Source organism: Dipteris shenzhenensis, chromosome 24 (genome assembly GCF_047967505.1).
Source record: "Dipteris shenzhenensis isolate YYH24624 ecotype China chromosome 24, Dip_SZ_1.0, whole genome shotgun sequence".
NCBI classification, from domain to species: domain Eukaryota; kingdom Viridiplantae; phylum Streptophyta; class Polypodiopsida; order Gleicheniales; family Dipteridaceae; genus Dipteris; species Dipteris shenzhenensis.
The window spans coordinates 51,128,015-51,144,557 of record NC_141619.1 but is presented as its reverse complement, the minus strand read 5'-3'; the positions used below and the strand labels follow the sequence as shown (position 1 = coordinate 51,144,557).

Genomic DNA, 16,543 nt, shown 5'->3' with positions numbered 1-16,543 from the left:
ACATTTGAGCATGAGAATATGGTCCATGGTTCCATGATCCCGCTTGAAACCGGCTTGTCCCGCTGCTCTGAGTCCTCGACACTGCGCAAATCTGATGACCTCAGAATCAAGTACTGATGCATAAGTCTTGGACATGACATGTCCAATCATAATAGTCCTGTAGTTCTCCGGGTTCATAGGATCCCTTGCCTTGTGGATGGGTGAGATAGTGCTGATGGTCTAGGTGTGTGGAAACTCCAAGAAAACAGCTTCATTAAATAGCTTGGCTAAGATTGAGGCTAGGAGGTTAATTCCATATTCAATGAACTCAGTGCATAGTCTCTCGTGATCCTTCGCTCGGCCATTATGAAGTTTCATTACGGCATCCTTTACCCCCCTCCCTTGTGAAGAGGGTGCAGGACGTGGGGCGTGGCATATGTGATAGGTTAGGGGTTGGTTGATTTGGGATATCATAGAGCGTGCGTGCATAATCAGACCACACCTGAGTCTCAGTGAGTGGTGCGGGGGGACTGTCTCTTTAGAAATCTTCACCAGAAGTCCTTAGAGTTAATACTGAACAGAATATTCAGTAGCTCCTCCTCGTTCTGACTCACAAAGTCAAGTTTCTTCCTGCGTACCAGACGATGGTACTCGCGTAGCGTCTTTGGTTCGTCCAGAAGGTTGTTTTTTGTTTCGAATTTGAGCTGACGGCATAAAGCCTTACACTCATCATCGTACCAGCTATTACAGGGTATGGTCCCAAGTGGTGGTGGGCGGGTGGAGTGGGTCGTGTGGGAGAAGGCGTGAAGAGCAGCCTTGAAGGTGAAGGAAAGAGGGAGAGGGTGAGAGAGAGGAGAGACACTCAAGATGCGGGTGTGAAGTGATGAGCCACACCACAAACTCATAGGTTTTATTAGGATTAGGTTTTTTTCCCCCTATGACTGTCTTATGACAGTCATAGATGTCATATCTTTAATAAAGGGGTGGCAATGTGCCTTTACCCCAACAACCTCCCACCTAAAGGCCAATATGCCTTAAGGGGAGAAAAGAATAAAAATTACAGCAATATACAGTTACTGTATACAAGACCATAAAATAAGAGTGGTCTCATCCTAATCCCATGATGTGGCGGCAATGTGCAAACTGCTCTGTAGGCAAGCTCTTAGTGAGCAAATCTGCAGGATTATCATCAGTATGCACTTTCACAAGCTCAAGTCGCTTGTCTTCCAGTACCTCCCTGATGAAATGATATTTCACATCTATGTGCTTGGTCTTTTGATGAAAGACTGGATTCTTTGCTAACATGATAGCACTCTGACTATCACAATGCAAGACTGGCATATCTCCTGTAATGCCCAAATCTCCCACCAGCCGAGTAAGCCATATTGCTTCCTTGCAAGCCTCAGTGGCTGCAACATATTCAGCTTCAGTGGTTGACAGTGCAACGCATTTCTGCAACCGAGACACCCATGATATAGCACCTCCTGCAAATGTGAAAATATAACCGGTAGTAGATTTTCGGTTATCTGCATTCCCTGCATAGTCTGAATCTGTAAAACCATGCACCAATGCATCCTGCCTACCATAGTATATGCACAAGTCTTTGGTACCCTTGAGATACCTCAAGACACCTTTCACTGCTTCCCAGTGCCGCTTGCCTGGATTTGCCATATACCTGCTGATGACGCCCACCGCAAAAGCAATATCCGGACGAGTGGCAACCATGGCATACATCAAAGAACCAACTGCAGATGCATACGGAACCTTGGCCATTTCAGCCTTATCATCATCTGATCTGGGGTTGTCCTTACTGCTGAGTTTTAAATGTGGAGGCAACGGGGTACTAATAGACTTCCCTCCCTCCATTTTAAACCTCTGCAGTACTTTGTCAATGTACTCCTTTTGTGACAGAAACAAAAGTCCCTTGGACCTGTCACGAGTAATCCGCATGCCAAGAATATGGTTTGCATCACCCAAGTCTTTCATATCAAAAGACTTGTGCAGTTGTTTCTTCAAAGCACTAATCTCCTGCTGAGATTTGCTGGCAATCAGCATGTCATCCACATATAGAATGAGTAGCATCAAACTGCCATCCTTTGCCCGTTTGGTGTACAAGCAATGATCGGTCTCACACCTATGATACCCTTGGGACTGCATGAAGGCATCAAACTTCTTGTACCATTCTTTTGGTGCCTGCTTGAGTCCATACAAGCTCCTTTTGAGCTTACACACAAGCTGCTCTTTCCCTTTAACAGCATATCCCTCTGGCTGACTCATGTAGATCTCATTTTGGAGATCTCCGTGAAGAAAAGCAGTCTTCACATCCATCTGACATAAATCCATGTCCTCATGAGCAACAAGAGCTAACACTGTTCTCAAAGTAGTCATCTTGACGACAGGGGAAAAGATCTCATCAAAGTCAATGCCCTTCTCCTGCTTAAATCCCTTGGCAACCAATCTGGCCTTATACCTCGGTAAAGCATTTGAATCCACTTTGACTTTGTAAACCCACTTGCATGGCAAAACCTTTCTGCCTGCAGGTAGCTGCACCAAGTCCCATGTATCATTTTGAAGTAAGGAGTCCATTTCTGACTGCATGGCTTTCTCCCACTTCCTTTTCTCTGTTCTTCCCATAGCTTCCTTGAAGCTGGAAGGCTCACCACAATCTGTCAGCATGATAAAATCAGCCACATTATTGGCTCCTGGAACAAACCTGGCAGGAGGCCGTTGTACACGGGTGCTCCTCCTAACAAAATGTTCCGGATTAGGCTGCTGTCCAGCCTGTTCGTCATGCATGACGGGTGGCTGTACCACCATATCTGGCTGTTCTACAGCCCCATCTGCTGGCATATCCAGTGGTGCATCATTGGCAAAATTATCTGGCTGATTTCCAGCCTGTATACCCTCTTGAACAGGGTTATCTGCAGCAGCCTGCTGCTGCATATAAATGGGCATTCTTTGCTGTCCAACATCATCATAAATAACCCTCCTGTATTCCACAGGTTGCACGGGTTCCTTGTGTACACTATCCTCTTTAAAGATGACATCATTGCTGCGCATAATCTTCCGTTTAACGGGATCCCATAACCTGTACCCCATTTCACCTTTGTCACCATAACCCATGAAGATGCATCTGAGAGACTTTGGCTCCAGTTTGGTGCGCAGTTCTTTGCGTACATGAGCAAAGCACTCGCAGCCAAACACACGTAAGTGTTTATATGAGGGTGGCTTGCCAGACCACACCTCCTCTGGCACTTTCAACTCCAAAGCCTTGTTTGGCGACCTGTTAATAATGTGAACTGCTATTTGCACGGCTTCTGCCCAAAAGCCATGGGGCAATGCAGCATAAGACAACATACATCGAACCTTCTCCTGAATAGTTCGATTCATCCGCTCACTTACACCATTTTGAGATGCATTATGAGGGGCTGTGAGTTCCTGTTTGATGCCCTTAGCTTCGCAAAACTGCACAAAAGCATGTGACACATACTCACCCCCATTATCGGATCTGAGGCATTTCAGCCTGCGACCTGTCCGATTCTCAACCTGAGCGACAAACTTCTTGAAAGCATCTAAGGCATCGCTTTGATGCTTCAAGAAATAGACCCACACTTTACGTGTGGCATCATCAATAAAAGTAATAAAATACTTTGCACCCCCTAGTGATAACTGTGGCATCTCACACAAATCAGTGTGCACTAGATCAAGCGGTGCTCTATTCTGGGGAGTTCTCCTCTTATGAGGAGTCACAGAATGCTTGCCAAATATGCAATGATCACAAGTAGGCAAATCTGAAAAAGAAAGAGACGGCAGATAACCCAAATGTGATAGTTCTTGCATTCCTTTAACGGACATGTGTCCCAACCGGCTATGCCACAATGAAATCTTTGGCAGCTCGGTTATGGCAACAACATGATTACCTACACTGGAAACATAAAGAGGGTACAAGGTATCACTCTTATAACCCTCAGCCACTACAACCTGGCCATCAGTAATCACCCATTTGGAATCCCCAAATGTGGTGTGGTAACCACTGTCATCCAACAAGCCAGTGCTAATCAGATTTTTCTTGATTTGCGGCACATGGCGAACACCATCAAGCATAAATGACCGTCCATCAGGGAATACTATCTGTATACTGCCAATCCCTGCAATCTGACATGCATAGTTGTTCCCAAGGTGAACAACTCCATGAGTACCTGTGTAAGAAGTAAACCACTCCTTATGAGGAGTAACATGAAAAGAAGCACCTGAATCCAAGAGCCAGGTGTGCATGTCATGGCCATCAATAACCAATGTGTGTGCAATTACAGCAGAAGAACATAATACCTCATGTCTGTCACTGTCACTGTCCTCTGCTGCAACATTCACTGCATCCAAGTCATCTACCTTGGCCTTGCCTTTGCCTTTGCTTCCACTGCCTGCATCCTTTGCTTCAGCCTTCTTGGCTTTCTGATCCCGTATAAACTTGAAGCACTTAGACTTTACATGTCCCTTCTTGCCACAATAAAAGCATTCAATATCCTTTTTACCACGGGACTGACTGCGGGATTTGGACTTACTAGCAGATCTCCCCTTTTGCTGAGTCCTGCCTCTTTCCTGTACCTGCAAAGCATTTGAAGACTTGCTGCCCGCATTATTTTTCCTGCTCATCTCCTCCATGAGGAGAGAGCTCTCTATATCAGCATATATAAGAGTGACATTCGAATTAGACAAGGTGGTCTTGAAAGTGTCCCAACTCTCAGGAAGGGTACACAACAAGAAAGTAGCCTTGAACTCCTCATCAAGGTTCAACCCCTGTGCAATCAGCTGTGTAAAGATGGCATTGAACTCACTCAAGTGTGAGGTCATACCTGTACCTTCCTTCATGCGAAGATCAACCAGCTTCTTCAACCAATACACCTTACTGGCTGAACTCTTTTGGGCATACAACTCTGCTAGCCTCTGCCATATACCATAAGAGGTCTTTTCAGCCTGAACATTGTACACAAGAGAATCACTGAGAGTAAGCATGATAGCAGCCCTCGCGGACAGATCTAGCTCCTCTCATCATCTGACATCCCAGATGGCTTGACACCCTTCACCCTTATGGGCTTAGAAATCTTCTTAAGCAGAAGTACATTCAAACACTGTTCTGCCCATAATGCATAATTGTGTGCCCCTTCCAACTTCTTTATGTTCAGAATTGATGATTCACTTCCCCCTGATGCCATATCAGATAAGGAAAGTACCTGACTCCCTGTAAGTCAAAAAAGACTGAATAAAATTCTGATTTCTCAGAAAAACCTGCTCTATCAAGAGCCAGAAGCACTCACAATAGTGCTGTTTTTTACTGTCAAAAGAATCTGCAGCAAAACAGTAAATTTCCCTCCAGTTACTGTACCTTCTGACACACTGTACCATGCTCAAATAGGCATAAAACAGTAATTTCAGAATGCTGCAGCTGTTCCACAAGTGCTTTAACAGTGCATCATCAGCTGACAAAGCACAAAACACTGCTGTCCTGATCACTTCTCCCACCTCAGATGAGGTATTGCACTGATTTTATATGCATAAACCACTTGTCATACACTGTTTTGTTCACTGAAAAAAGAAGCTCCAGACTCTTCAGCCTGTCACAAACCTGCAACAGAAAATGGGACAAATCCCAAGCAATCACCCTTCTGCCAAGGGGATAAAAGGCATCTGAAGGTCTCTGACAGTAACCCAAGTGCTCTCAAGCAAAATCTGGGCAAAAGGCCCTTGATTTGACACGTGTACCAAGTGAAGAACACCTCAACACTGAGGTAGCATACAAAATGTAGCGCTCTCCTGGCACTTTCACCTGACAATGCAATGCATAAACAGCCCTGTGTACACAATAACAACACAGATCCCAACGTACAGACACTGAAGAGAAAATCTTTTGAGCACTGTCAACGATGGACAGTTAGGGACCGAGTAAACTCGATGCGCCCTGGCCAAGCGTGGCTCAACTGAGATTTTCAAAAGGTGTTGTACACAAAATGTGACTTGCAAGAAATGTCACTGAGTACACTGCGGAAACAAGACTAATGTGGGCTCCCTAGCTCCACACTGCCTCAAGGCATACACTGCATAAGCTTCCAGGCAAAAGCCCTTTGAAAATGTCACCCAAAAGCTGAGATTTGCACTCAGCAAAAGCATAAAAGCCCTTTGCAAAATCAAGGCATTACCTTCCCGAAACAAGATAACTGTGCAATCAACCACACACTGTGGTACTAGTCACCTCAAGCACGAGGGACACGAAGGTACTTGCTGTACTTTCAAAACACAGTTTTGAGAACTGAAAAAGATCCTGAATGAAGAGCAGAGTGCTCTCTCCTTTCCTCTTCCCAAAAAAAATGTACCTGTTGTACTTTTTGTACCTTTGTACTAGTGCAGGGTACCAAAGTACCTGCTGTACGTGTGCAGGGTACAGATCCAAGAAGAGAAAAAAAGAAATTTTCGAAATGCAAATCTCTGATGAAGCTCCCTGACGCAGAAGTTCCTAACGCAGCCCTTGCCTCAGTCCGTACGGAGATCCGTACGGTACGGTCGACTGCTGTCCGTACAGTTGTACGGACGACCGTACGTCCGTACACGATTGTACGGAAATGGCGTGATCACCAGCTGCTGCCTGCGCGCAGCGCCCACGCATGCGCTGCCTGTTTGCCCGCGCTGCTTGCGCGTACGTGCGCGCCGCCTGGCCCTGCTCGCAGCTGTAGCAGCTAGCAGCTGCTGTTGCTGTTCGGCGCCGCCTTGCCCTGCTCGCAGATCCGCTGCAGCCTGCGCTATTGCCCGCGATACACCCTCGCCGCCCTGCGTTGCTGTCCCGTGCTGCAGCCCTAGCTGCTTGCGCAATGCCAAAAGGGCACAAGTCCCGAGGGGGTAGAGGGAGAGGTAGACGAGCCCTTGTCCTTGCGTTGAAGTCCCCAACTAGGAGGACTTCCGTGCGGCTAGAGAAGTCAACAATGGATTGATAAAGAGTAGCGAATGGGGATGTCTCATCCTCCCCTCGAGTATCTCTGGCAAATCGGGAGGTCTTGGGGGGAAAGTAGCAAACTGCAATAAACAAATCTCGGCTATCCATGTGTCGAGTCTGGATCCAGAGAAACCTGGAGTGTGGATCTCTCTGCTCCATTGAGATGGCCCCCAAAAGTGTGGATCTGTAAAGGACTGCGACTCCTCCTGACCCTCGTACCCCTCCTATATCCCTCGTCTCATCTTTGTAGGTAGATTCCCATGTATACCCGCTGACTACTGGTAGTGGGTGCTCTGGACTCTGATGTGTCTCTGTGTAAAAGACTATGTCGTGACCTGTATAAGATTCGAGAAGTTCCCTGGTTCTGACCATAAGGTACCATTACAGTTCCAGATGGTACATGATAGGGTCTCAGATGTCTAGGTCTCATAGACCCCGCCTCTCTATGCGGTAAGAGAGGTGGGTGTCCGACGGGGGCTTGTAAGGAGTCGTCCATCTCGTACTATTGCCCACTTCCCCTCCTTGCGGGCCTGATCCTGCGGCTGCAACAGAAATCGCCTCTCCTCAGTCTGTAGTGGAGTGAGGTCCTCATCTATGGAGTTCGTTGGTTGGTCTCGTAAGACTGACCTACGACGTAAAGCCGAAAGTCGTGCCTGGGCATCATGGAACCGTATGATAAGGGACTGCTCTCGGTTGGGGTCCTTTCCAACCCGCCATGCTCTCTCAATCTTGTGCTCAGTCGCCCCTAGGGTAGTGGTCACAAAGGCTTGCACATCTGCGATCGGTGTAGCCTCAGTGCAGGGAATCCCACGTACTCTGATGTTGAGAGCCTTGTTGGCTCTTTGCTGCTGCTCCAAGAGGGTAGCCGAAACGGTTACCCTTGCAGGTTCCCGTTTGGCTAGGTTGACCCATCTGGACGTCTCCTTGATGGCAGATTGCATGCTTGCAATTTGTGCCTCTACAATTGGGGTGCTCCCTGGGACTGTACGTATGGCAATGACCTCCTGTTGGAGTTGTGAGATCTCTTGTCTGAGCTCCTGAATAAGATCAGCCTGCACTCGGATTGCCTGAGATTGCTCCTGTATGAGACGTGCCTACTCCTGGGTGAAGCGTGTCTGCTCTTGTGCAAAGCTTGACATCTCCCTCTCGCGCTCTCGGATGCTTTGGACTTCCATCAGCAAGTACTCCCAAGCCTCTGATGGGTCAGCTCGTCCGTGCTCTAACGACAACTGAAAGGACTGTGGCCTGAAAGTGTGAGGATGAGATTGGAGGTTGGGTGATGACTCGGTGAGATGGGTGAGGGTAAGCAGGGAGGGAGTAGCTGCTGGCGAGGCTAGACGGGGAGGGAGAGAGCTGCAGGAGGATGGGCTGCTGGAGCTGCAAGCGGATGGGCTGAGGTGGAGCAGAAGCGGGGGAGAGAAGAAGGAGGCGGGTGGAGCTGCAGGCGTGGGGGGGGGGAGCAGCAAGCGGAGCTGCAGGCGGGGGGAAGCAGCGGGAGTGGAGGGGAAGCGGGGGGAGGAGGAGGGAGCTGCAGGCTGAGTTTTATTCCTCTTTTTTGGAAGATTTGGTTTCTTGTTTTGCTTGTTTATTTTTGCTTAGTCACCTCTTTCTTCTTCCTTTCTTGTTTTCTTTCTCTTTCGTTTATTTGAGGTATTTTAGTAAGCACTAGGTTTGCCTAAGAGACTCCGCGGGTCTTTAGAAACCCAATATAGCTGCTTATGCTTGGGCACATAAGTGTTTCTTTGCTTGCTAAGTATGTCTTTCTTTTGTTTTTCAAAAATTTTGTTACCTCTTTTTTCTTCTCTTTCACTTTCTCTTTAATTTCTATGTAGATTTTTGGAATTTAGAACAACAGAAATTCTAAATTTTTACGATTGGATATATTCTAGTCTTACAAAGGTATATATACATAAGCCCATTGTTTGGGTTTTTGTTTCAGCCACCCCGTTCTGTTGGGATGTGTGTGTGCTGCAGTCAGTTGTCTTCTGATCCCTTGCTTTTTGCAGGTGTGACAAGCCTTTGTGGTAAACTCTTCCCCTGGGTCGGTTCTGAAGGTCTTGATCTTCTTCTCTGACCTTTTCTCGACTCGGGCCTTCCACTCTTGGAACTTGGTCAAGGCTTGAGAACTCTTAGAAATATGATAAATCCACATCATCCTGCTGAAATCAGCAATAAAGTTCAGATAATACATGGTTCCTACCAACTCAAGTGGAACATTGGTTCGTTGTGTGGCCTCCTTTGTGAAAGCCTCCCGGTATTGCTTGCCCTCCATGCGAGCTTGGCAGACATCAGAACTGTTTGCAATATGTGGAAGTCAGTCTTGCTCTTTTCATTCATGAGAGAGTTCCATAGCTCACATCTATGAACCTTTTGGTGCCATAACTGGGAATTGCCTCTATCTACTTCAGCCATCAAGGTCCTCATCTTGTAGAGACGATGCTCCTCTGTTCCTCTTGCCAGTACTTTTCCAGTTTCCTAATGCCAATATTACAATTAATCACATACCTAGGCTAGTTACTAATAAAATGTACAAAATAACAAGACCATCAATGCCTCGATTCTAACCATATTGTGATTGCCATTGATCATAACAGCCAGTACCATATCATGTAGGGTGCACCTCTTTCTTGAATCTTGCAAAAGAGCATCATGACTTGTATCGTCTCGAAACTCGTCCATTCATCCTCTCTAAGGTTGGTTGTTCGCATATAGGTTAGCTGCTTGGACTAGAGAGTAAAAAAGAAGGGGCTTTGTATTGACATGGTGGAAGTGTGCTTGGGAACCCCTATCACTGCCATCTTTCTAGTGATGTGTGTCTCTAGTCAAGCACGCGTGTGCCGTTGGTTTGATTGTGAACTAGGGTCATGTAAAATGCATCCCAAGTACACATAAGATCTGACTATCTCACCTGGCTTCCTTGCAAGGGTGGACAACTCTGAATGGAGCTGAGCTTCATTGGTATTGAAGATCATAACCTTGGTTTTAGCCAAGTTGACCTTCATATCCCAACTGAACAAATCACCTTTAGGGCTGCCAAATGCATTTATAATTGCTCAGCTGTGTCTGAGATCGGCACAATATCAACAGCATAAAGCGAGATAGGGATGAGAGTGTGTGATAGTGTCGATCTCTGTCCACCAAAAGTGCCCACGAAAGAGGCCAGCTTATCAATGTGTAGTCCAAACTGGGTGGGGATAGGAGACAATTTTGTTTCATTCTGTTTCATTCTGATGGTGCTGCTCACCTCCTCAAGGACTTGTACTAGCATCCTGAGAAGGCTAACTATGAAACAAACAAGAAAGTCAATACCTCCAATCCCCCCAAAGAGGAGTGCATAGAGCACCTTCAAAGTTATTAAAATCATACTCCTTTCTGCACATCACATACCTGGTCAAAACATGAGCAAAACTTTGTCACATAAATGTATGACTGAAAGTCTTAATGTGTAGGGTTGAAGTCCCTGATAAGTGCCTATTTGCCCTCTGTCTTAAGACTTCAGTGAGTTTTGCAGCTTTCTTATGTGGTTTGGAGTGAGCTCCTTGCTATCCAAATCTGCATGTCCTTGGGTTTTCTTGTTTGTCTGAGAATCCTTATCTTTGCTGCTTTATTAAGAGAGGAATTTGCACATGTGATCCCTTTTGATTAACTCCTCTTACATCCTTGGAATGCCACTCAATAGTTGGTATATCAGGATGTATCCAGCTGATCTGCACCCATGTGCATTTCTCTATGTTTGTCAAGGATCATTGAATGTAGAGTTGCTGCTTTGATTGTGTAAGATGTGGCATGTCTGTGCCTACAGAGTATAATTGCTGTCAGCCTGCAGTCCTAGTAGCTGGGGGGAATAAGAAAGTCCCAAGCCACAAGAGAGGATGTCGTAGGCTGATCTCAAGTGAGTTTTGAAGTGGTGAAAGTGTTGTGTAGGGTTTTAGCAGTTTTAAGCATAGCTAGAGAGCACACCACAAATGACTAATTGTACACTAGATTTAGTTGAAAATAAAGAATACATACAAACCCCTTCAGAGTTAAGGTTAGGATTTCCAACCCTTTACTCTTTTTAGCACTCTTTTGTGTTAGTAGTTACTAGAGGCTCAGCTGCACCAGCTGAACCCATGGAAACACTGCAGAAACACCCTCAATGGTGCGAAGTGCTGAAAGAAAGGCACGGATTATATCCTGCTTAGATGTTAACTGTCAAAATAGTTTATTGCCATAAGCTATTTATTTTAGAGGCTCCTTCACAATGACAGATATACTGTCTTTAATGAGATATTATATTCATATTCCAGCTGTTTAAGGATTTCTCTAATTGCTGACGACATAAGTGTTCCTTTACCTGCTAAGTATGTCTTCCTTTTGTTTTTCAAAAAAGTTTTTGTTCTTCTCTTTCGTTTTCTCTTTTATTTTGTCTAGGTTTTGGACTTTAGAACAACACAAAATTCTGAATTTGTATGGTTGAATATATTCTAGTCTTGCAAAGTTATATTTCTCTAATTGCCGACTGTAGTAAGAGAAGACATTAGGATTTTAAAAGCTTCTTAGTTTGTGTGCAGGTACGCGATCTGCTGCTCAATTCTATACGAGCTTCTGGGCCTGTACAAATGAGTTTCGGGGGAAAATCTGTTGAGCTTTTACAAGAAAGAGTGGATAACCCAACAGACTTTGCGAGGGTGTATAAGCTGGGTGTACAGAACCGGGCGAAGGATGCCGTTAAGGCTGATCATGTGAACCGAGCTCATCTGTATGTTTGAATTGTGACAACACAGCTCGCTATTGTTGTCATTTTTAAAGCATTATTCTGACAATGAAAAAAGCTCAACAAAGGGCTGAATCTGGTTTTAGAAGTGTTTGCAAATGATTAGGTGAATTGCTGTTTGTTTCCATTCTTTTGATAGTATGGTGGTTAGAAGTGTAATACAAAAGGGACAAGATGAGGCTGTAATTTTCTCCTCACATGTACAAGAAGGTTCTTTTTGCTGCACAGGATCTTAACAATTCACATTCATTACACGAATAACTTTACGGGGGAGAGTCAGTATAGTAAGCTTTCAATGGTGGACATGGTTGGAAGTGAGAGACTCTCAAAAGAAGAGGCAACTGGTGATCGACTTACAGAGTTACTCCACGTAAACAAATCTTTTTCTGCGTAAGCTATTCAGAGCCCTTGTTTTTTCGCACCATGCATATGATTGCCAAGAAATTTTGGTCTCATTTGGCCTTTTCTCTTTTGTCCTATAGTTTCAATGTATCCCTTGTAAAATATAGGTTTCCCCCCATGAAATTAGTTCAGAATGCATGTGTTGTAAAGACAGAAACAATGTTTAGTAGGTGTATTGTCTAGGGGCTCTTGCAAAGCTCGTTTTGGTGTGTAGTAATGGGTTAAGAAATAGAATTCCATGGCCAAATAATGTGATGGTCATGCAGCTAATAATTGGTGTTGTGTTGCGATTTTCAGATCAAAGCTGTTGATATAATGACAGAAATTGTTATTATAATTGGGCCTAGCTTCTATTTGAAGTAAGCACGGGTCCAACTTGATATGAGTGGAAGGAAATTGTTATTATAATTGGGCCTAGCTTCTATTTGAAGTAAGCACGGGTCCAACTTGATCTCCGCGATATTGGAGCTATTTGTGATCCTGGTGGAAGGATTTGAATGTCAGTTGCCTGTTGGAATTATCGCCATAATTCATGGCAGTGACCAATGTATGACTAATAAGTGGGTTAGGGGCACTTTTCCCTTGTTAGAGCCTAACCGTAGTTAGGATATCCAACTAGTAGTTAGTGGTTGGGTTAGTTAGGGTTTTGTCAATATGACAAAACCCCTAGCTTTGTGTGTTTTTATTCATCTCTTGCAATACAACTTACGTAGCTCTCTTTCCTTTTCTCACCTGCTTGCTCACATTCCGTACAGCTCAGCCCTTTTAGTACTCTGGGGACCTTGGGTGTGTTCACAAGTACACATTTGCACTCAAAGTGCATCTTCAGCTTGCAGTTGATATTTTGGGTTTACTCATTTGCACACATTTGCAGATTTGGGGCTTTTGCAGGAGAATTGCAATTTTGGTCAGGGTTTGGGGCTTTTGGGAAATTTGCCCTCTTTTGATTGCAATTTCCGTGTAGAAATTGGGGCTTTTGTGATTGGGCTGCAATTTCTCAGTGTACGAGGTGTTTGGATACTTTGTAGGCAATTTCAGACTTAGATTGAGTGACATTGTAGACATATTCCATTATTTGGAGTGTCATTTTGGAAGTTTTTGGCATTTGCAGGATATTTGGGTGCATTTTGAGCCATTGATAGGCTGAGACAGCAAGCTGTCTTTTGGTTTTGGACACCCATTTTCCTATATTTGGGGCTTTTGGATTTTTTGCAGGTAATTTGCAGAGAGATCTAGCCGAGATTTAAGCGAATTTATGCTTGTGGGCTGTTGCATTTTGAGCCATGGATGGCTGTTTTTTTTCCAGAAGTGGGTAGTTTGCATCATTCTCCCAGTAGGGATTTGTGTTTTGCACCTTTATTCCCAGAAAGGGATTTTTTTGGTTGGTATTTGCTACAATTTCTTTGGTAGTTATGGCCCAGAACAATCCCAATGAAGTGTTTTGAGTCCTCACACAGGAGGATAAGTTGGATGGTACCAACTATTCCTTATGGAGTTTTATGGTTCGTAATATTCTTATTGGCAAACACTTATGGGACCATGTCAATGGGGGTGAGCCTCGGCCAAGAGAATGTTCTTGCACCTGCCACTCCTCAACAAGGTGGAGGAAGGGGTAGAGGACAAGCTCAAGGTGCAGGACAAGTGGTGCTTGGTGCAGCAGCTGCTGCAGCAGTGGCTCCTCCACAGAATGAGAAAAGGTGGGATTCACGTGATGCACTAGCACTTTCAGCAATCTCCCTTTCTGTAAAAAGGTTTATCATTCTTCACATTCGGTCATGCAAGACCTCAATGGCAGCTTGGGATATTTTGGAGAGTATGTTTTCAGCCCGCAATGATGCTAGAGTCTCATTCCTAAAAAGAGTTGACTCATACTCATATGGATGAGGGTGACTCTATGTGTGAGCACCTCACTAAACTTCAGGATTTGAGAGAGCAATTGTTGAATATTGATGAGATCATTCTAGATTGAGAGATGGTCACTATCACTTTGAATTCTCTTCCTGAGTCTTATCTTGGTTTTCACACCTCATTGAATTTGTCATTGAGAGGGGGTGGCAACTCTCTCACTTTTCATGAAGTGATAGGACTTTTGTTGCAGGAAGAACAAACCAGAAAGAACATGGCTTCATGAGCTGGTGAACATGCAATGCTTTCGAAATTCAAGCCCAAAGGGAAGGGGCAGCATAAGCAACATGTAAATCAGCCTTCACATCAGCATAAACCTGATTCTGGACAGTCTTCTCACAAGGCTAAGAATGATGGAGAGAAGCCCAAGAGAAAGGGTGTTTGTCATTATTGCAAGAAGCCGGGTCACTACATCGGGGAATGCAAGAAAAGAATTACCAAGGAAAAGAAAAAGGATTCTGGTATGGCTATCACAGATTCAACTTCTCATGCACATGATGGTTGTGATGCTTCAGCCAACTTGGTGGAAGAAGAGTATTCCTTTTTGACTTGCTGCGACACTTTGTTGCTAAGGTGGAGAATGAAACAGGCCTCATGGTTCAGATTCTACGCACACATAGAGGGGGGGAGTATATGTCTCATGAATTTGAGGCTTATTTGAAAGAGAAGGGCATTACACATCATGTTACTGAGGCTTGAGCGGAAAAATCGAACTCTTATGGAGATGGATAGATGCATGATTACGAGCAAAAAGTTGCCTCACCGGTTTTGGCTTGATGGTCTCATGCGTGCGAACTATGTTTCGAATTGGGCTCCGACTAAGGCTTTGAGAACAAAAACTCCTTATGAAGTTTGGCATGGCAGAAAGCCTTCAGTGGATCATTTTCGTGTCTTTGGATGTGTTGCCTATGCCCTTGTAGATGAAGAAGAGCCAGACTCTTTTGAGGAGGCTCAGGATAATGTGCATTGGATGAATGCCATGAAGGATGAGTTGCAGTCCATTGATAAGAATCAGACTTGGAATCTTGTGGATTTGCCACCAGGGAAGAATGCCATAGGTACCAAATGGGTTTTCAAGGTAAAGCGATAACCAGATGGGTCTATTGATAGGTACAAGGCAAGGCTGGTTGCAAACTATTGCAGTTGCCCAGAGTCCTGCATTTCATGCTTGCATGAAGCACATTGAGGTTCATTATCATTATGTCAGAGAGAAGTTGCATGCAGGGGAGATCAGGATGATCTATGTCTCCACACATGCAAAAATCTTCACCAAAGCACTTCCACGTGAGAAGTTTGAGGCATTCCGCAATGCTCTCGACTTATCTCCTTTTGGTGATTAATCTTTTCCTCGCACATCATCACATTGGCATTGCAGGGGGGTGTTAAAATTATCGCCATATAATTCATGGCAGTGACCAATGTATGACTAATAAGTGGGTTAGGGTTACTTTTCTCTCGTTAGAGGTTTTTGCTCCTAACCGCAGTTAGGATATCCAAGTAGTAGTCAGTGGTTGGGTTAGTTAAGGTTTTGTCAATATGGCGAAATCCCTAGCTTTGTGTTATATTTATCTCTTGCAATACAACTTACGTAGCTCGCTCTCTCTCTCTCGCTGCAGATTGAAATAGGAGGATGGAAAGATATGCCAAAAGAGAGCAGAATATGCCAATTATGTGATCAGGGAATGGCAGAAACTGAAGAACACATGGTAATGATATGCCCTTACTATACTCACATCTGGAAAGCATTTAGCTCTCTTCTCGAGGGACATAACAGACTGGCTGATATGCTACATAGTGGGTCACCCCCAGCTTTAGGAACGTTTGTCTATAAGCTTTTCAAGCACAGGAACTCACCTAAGACATAAAGGTAGTTTCTCTTAATACCCTCCCCTCCAAGGGAGGAGTCTTTGTGTACGAGGATTTTGTATTGCTCAGGTCCCATAGGTCGATTTTTGGTCTTCAGAGGACGATAATATATTCTTCTTCTTCTTCTTCTTATTTCGGAGAAGGGATTCATCACACCATCGGGGTACACTGAGCTTCATATGCCTCACTCACTACGGATCTCCATCGGAGAGTTTCGGGTATCATCACACCGCCTCCGCATAGAGAGCGGCAGAGTAGAGGGAATCCTTAGGGAGCATCGCATATGTTGTTGGAAAACTGAAAGGAAAGCATGGAGTGAACACAAACTGAGAATTCTTGCTTATGGAATGAAGAAAGGTGAGGTCCTTAAGTAGGCACCTCTTACATGATCATTGACATCACTGATGACCTCTGAGCTCCACAATCATCTCCTCAATCTGCTCCTAGATTCTCTCAATCATCCTATGTGGCTTCTACCACCACCTAACAGTGCTTATGGGTACCTAACTGTGCCTCTAGCACACACACATAGAAACCAAGGTGTGCCTGGGGCATACACCTTGAGATATCCCATCATACCCCCCCTCAAGGGAATGCCTCATGCTATGTCAAGGATACATCTAGTCTCATAGTTTCTCATGCCATCTCATGGT

General features: G+C 44.8%; 1 protein-coding gene across 2 annotated transcripts in view; it reads left to right on the top strand.

The window, feature by feature from the left end:
• Positions 1-16,543, top strand: part of LOC147886740 (kinesin-like protein KIN-14B) — a 135,632-nt gene that overhangs the window by 32,350 nt on the left and 86,739 nt on the right. For both annotated transcript variants that reach the window (XM_087395616.1, XM_087395615.1), the window contains exons 7-8: positions 11,515-11,702; positions 11,946-12,107. In XM_087395616.1, the coding sequence (XP_087251742.1) occupies positions 11,515-11,702; positions 11,946-12,107 (350 nt within the window). The remainder of the gene's footprint in view (positions 1-11,514; positions 11,703-11,945; positions 12,108-16,543) is intronic.